A 6,000-nucleotide genomic window follows, 5' to 3' on the forward strand; every position below is an offset into this window, starting at 1 on the left:
ATTGTGATACCTAGGAAATCCCATAGCCCTCTTTGTGACCCCTTCTTCCTTTGAAAATTTTCTATCCTCCTTTCTTCTTCCATTTGTTCCTTGCCACTGTCTTCAAAGACTCCTTAATTTAGGGCACAATTCTATACATGTCTGACAGAAAAAAGTGACAGAACTCTTAGCATTCCCCACTCCCATGCTAGCTGGGAAATACTGGAAGCTGCCGGACATTTTCTGTAGAAATGCATAAGTGTGCATGCTTAGTCATTCTACCTCCACCAACTGAGGAAACCCCCCATTCCTCCCTTACTCGTCTACTTTCACTAAGGAACTTATTGACTGTACACTGCCCAGCACTTTTCAGATGTATTAAAAGAGGAAGATTCCACCATGGTAGCATCTAATGAGAAGCAGTAGATCTTGAATAGGATCTCCCTGCCATTTCAACTGCCCAGCTTTTGCTCTCTGGGTGCAAACAGCACCATGTAATTTCAGGAATGTACAGATGCAATACTTATTTAAAATTCCCCTCTCCTCTCCAATCCTTCAAAACCGATTCCTGCCTTCTAACACAAAAGAATTGATTTCCACAGGTCTTTCTTCCTGCAGTCACAAATCTAATTATGACATGCATGATCCTTGCTATGGCAACTATGTACAGGCATCACAAGTCAAATTCTAGGAATATCAAACACATAAAAGAAAGCAGGTGCAGACTACAACAATAGGGTGAGGGGAGAAAACAGGTCTCCATTTTTTGCAAATACAATAGTCTGGTCCTTTCTGAAGGTCTCATACTGCTTCCTGAGAAGAGTCAGAAAAGAAAATGCATTGAGAGAAAATGTATTTTGTTCAACATCAGAATTTCTCACAGCTTGCTACAACATGTATTGCCAGATACCTGTGCACAGACCATATATCATACTTATTCTGTACTATAGACCACTGGATGATTTGGACTTAAACTCCTATCAGCCCCAGCCAGCATGGCCAACAGTCAGGTATGCTGGGGATTATACAAAACATCTGGAGAGCACCTGGTTGAAGCATGCTACTGTATCAGTTTATACCTCAGTGTGAAAAGGTAGTTGGGCCCCTTCATGTAGTAGGCTTAGAAAGGAGGCAATACATTGAGGTCAGTTTCTATGTCTGTCACTTCTGGGCCTACTCCATTAAGTGGAACTTCATATGCTGCAAAACACATTAGTTTAACCGCTACTGGACAACCTGTTATATATCTACTCTGAAGTAAACCTGAGCTTCATTTCCATCTAGTCAAACAATTCCTTATTTCTCTAATATCTGATCATCTTAAATAGAAAAAACTGAAACATACCACTGTTTCTTTTTTGTTTTAGTTTGTATATCTATCTTTATAACTTGATCCAGAATTTTCTGCCTACCTAGTATGATTTATGATCTCCAAGTCAACTATAAATAAGAATTAAGAGAGGAAAAACACATAAATCGGGGAGCTGCGGGGGCACCCTTTTCATCATGAATAAGCAGATACAAAGCAAGAGACTGGCAAAACTTTTACAAAATATATACCAAAGAAATAGCTCTTTGAATCCTTCTTACTTGCCTGGTAAGAAAGGATGGAAGAGTTAGCTCTTTAAGACACATTTTGTTAGAGTCAACCTCCTACTGACTCTAACAAAAAACATTATTTAATAATAAAGTATATTTAGAAATTACCACCTTGTGCTTGTAAATGATGGAAAATAAATTGTGCCTGTAAATGATGGGTAGTTCTACACTAACTAGGAAGATTCTTCTGAAATTTGCCAGCAACCGAATATTTATTTATTTAGGCGACTTATTTATTTAGTAGGTGAATATCATGGATCTGATTGAACCAACAGGCCTCCCAACATTTGGGAAGAACTTGCCTTCCCTCCTTATGCACCTCTCTTGACACCCACAGCCATTCACATGGAGATCCCCAGATTTTGTCAAAAAATCAACCACATTAATTTGGGTGACACCCATTGGCTGTGGGAAACTAACAGTGTTAAAAGATTGAGCCATGGAGGTATGCCTGCCCTCTATCAACATGAGGTATGGGCATATGTGCGCAAGGGAAATTGTTTAATTTGCCACACTGAGGGTTATTTCTAGGTAACTTCTCCACACTTTGGGTCCTCAGATGTTGCTGAACTACAGTGTTCATCAGCAGATAGGCCAAAGGACAGGGATGATTACGGTTTGTAGTCCCACATCATCTGGGATGCAACATTAGAAAAGGTCCTAAAGTAAGTACTTCATGTAGACAATCTCTGATGGTAATCTGATCTTACGTAGAAAGTTCAGCCACCTAACCTTTTAAAATTATATTCCTATCTTAAACTGCTAGTTCAACTAAGGTGTTACTTGCTTAATTTGTTTGTGTATGTGGGGATGCATTTCTATCAGTTGGGACTAACTTTAATTAAAGGAACTTCAAATTAAAGACACGAAATATTTCTGAAGTTATTCTGGTTCTAATATATTATTGTAATATACAAAGAAACAGAAAATATGAACATTCCTTTCCTTCTAATAATGAGAGGTTTGATCACAGCTGATTGAATATTAAGTAATTTTACACATCCTTCAACATTTCCAAAGCTAGTTAGAATAATATGCAAAAATGAACTTGAATTTATAAAAACTGATTCATCAGTTAAAAGGCAAAGGCCTGATCAGCTAAAAAAAAAACCCCTGGGTTATAGTCCAACATTTACAGTGTACATGCTGTAATACTTTGAATAACTTAATAGCCATGCTTGTATAGAATGACCATACCATCCACAAGGAAGCAATGTCTTAGGTTTATGCTATCATAAGCCATGTCCTGATCACAGAAAGTAGGATTACAAAAAGAGGTTGTCTGGCAGGAACAAGAGCAAGAAGCAGAAGCTGGAACTGGAGAATGAGAGGCCAGGCAAATGCTAAGACAACATATTCCCTTCTTAAGCCTGATTACTGTGAAACTCTTTGTCTTTTATTCTTGTCTCTTTAGCACAAACCAGAAAGTGTGAAATTAAAAGTCACAGTAGCAAAATTTCACTCATGAGAAGCTCTTCAGAAGTCAATTGGCTGCTTAACATTGGTGCATACAAGCTTTCTGGTAGCAACTGGCCTGAGGTGAAAACGTTTCATTTTCAGTTATAATTAGAGACAGTATTTTGTTTCTAAAATGTACATGAGATTTGAAAAGAGACTGCTTAAAATTCATCTTAAGAACTAAAACAGCTTTTAAAATCTATCCTTGTTTCTGCACATTCGAATGTCCTGCTTTTGTTCTTTATTTATGCTTCACAAATTACACCAGCATGGTGCTTTGTTGTGCCCATGCCTTCCCACCAACTTCAGGCTATTGTATTCCAAGATGAAAAAGGACAGATGGGGCAGTAAAAGGAGGGGATGGCTGGCAAGCAACACACAATCTAGCCTGAGAATGTGAAGTGGGAAAAGCGCTGGCATTCACTGAACCCTTGTGTGTTTATCTGAACTTTAGGAGAACTTTACATGGCAGGCAGGAGCAAGGGAAATGCACCAAGTTTAATCAAACTGTTATTACTTCTTAAAAAATGGAACACAATTGTGGTGACTTATCTTTACTTGCATTCTGCCCTGCCAGCCACTTTCCTCCAACCCAGTGAAGTCACAGTGGATTCAGGCTTATCCTAATCTTAGAAATAAATCATTATGGTTTATATGCCTCACATTACATCAGATCTGTCATTACACTAGAATTCTGCTATCTTGAACTTTTTTTTACCATTCATAGCTTCCCGGGTGCTTTTCACACAGGTTTTGTCTTGATAGCTTTCCTTACTGTAACAAAACAACATCTTCTGAAGTCGTTTCCTTGCCAGCATTAAGTAGCCACACAGCATTACAAGCTCAAATCTTTCCTTGAATGATCTATAGAATTGGAATGGCCCTCATGGCTCACACCCAATTGCTTTCCTTTAGTAGAAATCCTACTCAAAGCTATCACAGAGCCAGGGTAATACAACAGTAAAGTCCCACATCACATTTTGCTTTGATTTCACCCTTCCTTCCAGTAATTCCAGAGAACATAATAATAATTATAGCTCCAGAGAGCAGTAATTCCATCATTGTATTTCTGTTATTATAAAGGCCAAACTGGTGACTTACTCACAGTTAAAGTGGGAGTGAATTCAGGGCTTCCCTGCTCAACTTCCTCAGTTCCAACATCACTCTAGCTTTCTGTCCCAAGAGATCCTTGTTTCTAACTGCCCCACAGATTCAAATCCAATGGCTAGCCCAACCCAAATATTTTCTAACTCGCACCTGACCTCAAGTAATAGAGATACCAGCACAAGATAATTTGTTTTACTATTTGGCTGCTGTAACTCAGAAAACTCTTTCTAACACCCAATTTAGACCTCATCTTATAAGATGGTCCCAAATCCAAACTCTGCAAGAATGGTAACATTCCCATGGTTCAACAAGTGGCAAATAAATCTTATTGTGCTTGATTTTATCTTCTCTGAATTTACATTTCCTGAAAGGTCTCTGATCTGACAATTACCACCATCCCTTCTTACTGGGAGTAATCACTAGATAGCCCCAACACTTTATATATGACCCTCCCCATCCCATCCTATATATACCACCCGCATCACTAAACCATTGTCCAAGGATGTCCCTGAAACCTACTCAGTCTCTTTGTGGAACATGCCCAGACTCCTCCTGCATAAACTATCAAATCCCTTGGACTGTCTTCCAAAACCAGAGGACGCTCCTATACAGTCTATCTTTGAAGATTCCACCCTTAAGAAAAAACTGCTGATATTTTCTCATCTTTCAGAATCTCCACTCCATAAACCTCAGGATACTCCAACAATACCAATCCAGGCCTGATGTGGGAAGTTGCGCTCCCAAACATCCAAGAGGGCACCAGACTGGGGAAGTCTCCGCGGGAGGGGGGGCACCAACGCCTCTGCTGCACGACTACGCGAGCTTCCCCCTATTGTAGGTTGCTATTCGCACATCCCGCAAGAGCCAGTCCCACACCCCATTGTACAGCTTTTCCCCAAGTTCCTTGGAAGAGAGTCCCGGGCCTGATCCCCCCCCACCCCGCAGCGCCCCCCCGAGTTGCGCAGGGACAGCCGCCCCGCGCTCCCGCCGGGCTCGGGCGATTCCGCTTCACGCGCCCCCCCCCCCCCCCCCTTGCAACCCCCCCCCCCCCCTCCCCCGCCACTCCCCCCCCCCCGGCGCGCGGCGGCCCCCCCCCCCCCCCCGAGGGCAGCGGTGCTCGCATTTCCCCCCTCCCGATCCAGGCACGCCGGGCCTTCTCCGGCCCCCGCCCGCGGCGCCACTCACCCTGCCGGCCCACGATCTCGGCCACATGCTCGGAGCTGGGCACCGGGACGCACTCCGTGGTGTTGACGCTCTTCCTCCGCAGCAGCGCCGCCTGCTCGCCGTTCAGCCCCGGCCCGGGCGGCATCCCGGCCACCGCCGCGCCGCCCGCTCCACCGCCGCCGGGCGGCCCGTAAGCCTGAGAAAGCATCGCCGCCATCACCCCGTGGTGGACATCTTCGCCGGGCCCGTACAGCGCCCCGCCCAGCCCCACCACCGCCGCCGCCTCCGGAGCTTCGAAGGCCGAGCCGGCGGCATGGAGCGGCGGCGGCGGCGACAGCAGCACCGAGCCGAGCCCGGGCGGCAGCAGCGGGGGCGAGGCGGGCGACGACAGCAGCAGGAGCGAGGCCGGGCCTCCGGCGGGTTGCAGCGGCTCCTCCTCCTCGCCGCCGCCGCCGTCCCCCTCAGGCGGCTCCTCCAAGTCCAGCTCCAGGTCGCCGCCGCCTCTGCCCCCTCCTCCGCCGCTGCCGTCCTCCTCAGGCGCCTCCTCCTCCTCCTCCTCGTCGCCGTCCTCCTCCTCGGCCGCCGCATGGAGCTCCGGCGAGGGGGGCGCCGCCTCGCCGCCACGCTCCAGCAGGCCCAGGCCGGCCAGGCGCTCCCTCAGCCGCCGTGCGTCGGGCAGCGCGGGCGGCGGCA

At 45.8% G+C, this 6,000-nt stretch overlaps 1 protein-coding gene across 1 annotated transcript in view; it reads right to left on the bottom strand.

The window, feature by feature from the left end:
* The window catches only part of MEX3C (mex-3 RNA binding family member C), a 47,806-nt gene extending 42,084 nt beyond the window's left edge, over positions 1-5,722 (bottom strand). Inside the window, exon 1 of the mRNA XM_044431243.1 lies at positions 5,329-5,722. Coding sequence (XP_044287178.1) covers positions 5,329-5,524 — 196 coding nt within the window. The 5' untranslated portion in view covers positions 5,525-5,722. The remainder of the gene's footprint in view (positions 1-5,328) is intronic.
* Between the last annotated feature and the right edge of the window lie 278 nt (positions 5,723-6,000).

This window comes from Varanus komodoensis, unplaced genomic scaffold (genome assembly GCF_004798865.1).
Source record: "Varanus komodoensis strain SLA01 unplaced genomic scaffold, ASM479886v1 scaffold22, whole genome shotgun sequence".
NCBI classification, from domain to species: domain Eukaryota; kingdom Metazoa; phylum Chordata; class Lepidosauria; order Squamata; family Varanidae; genus Varanus; species Varanus komodoensis.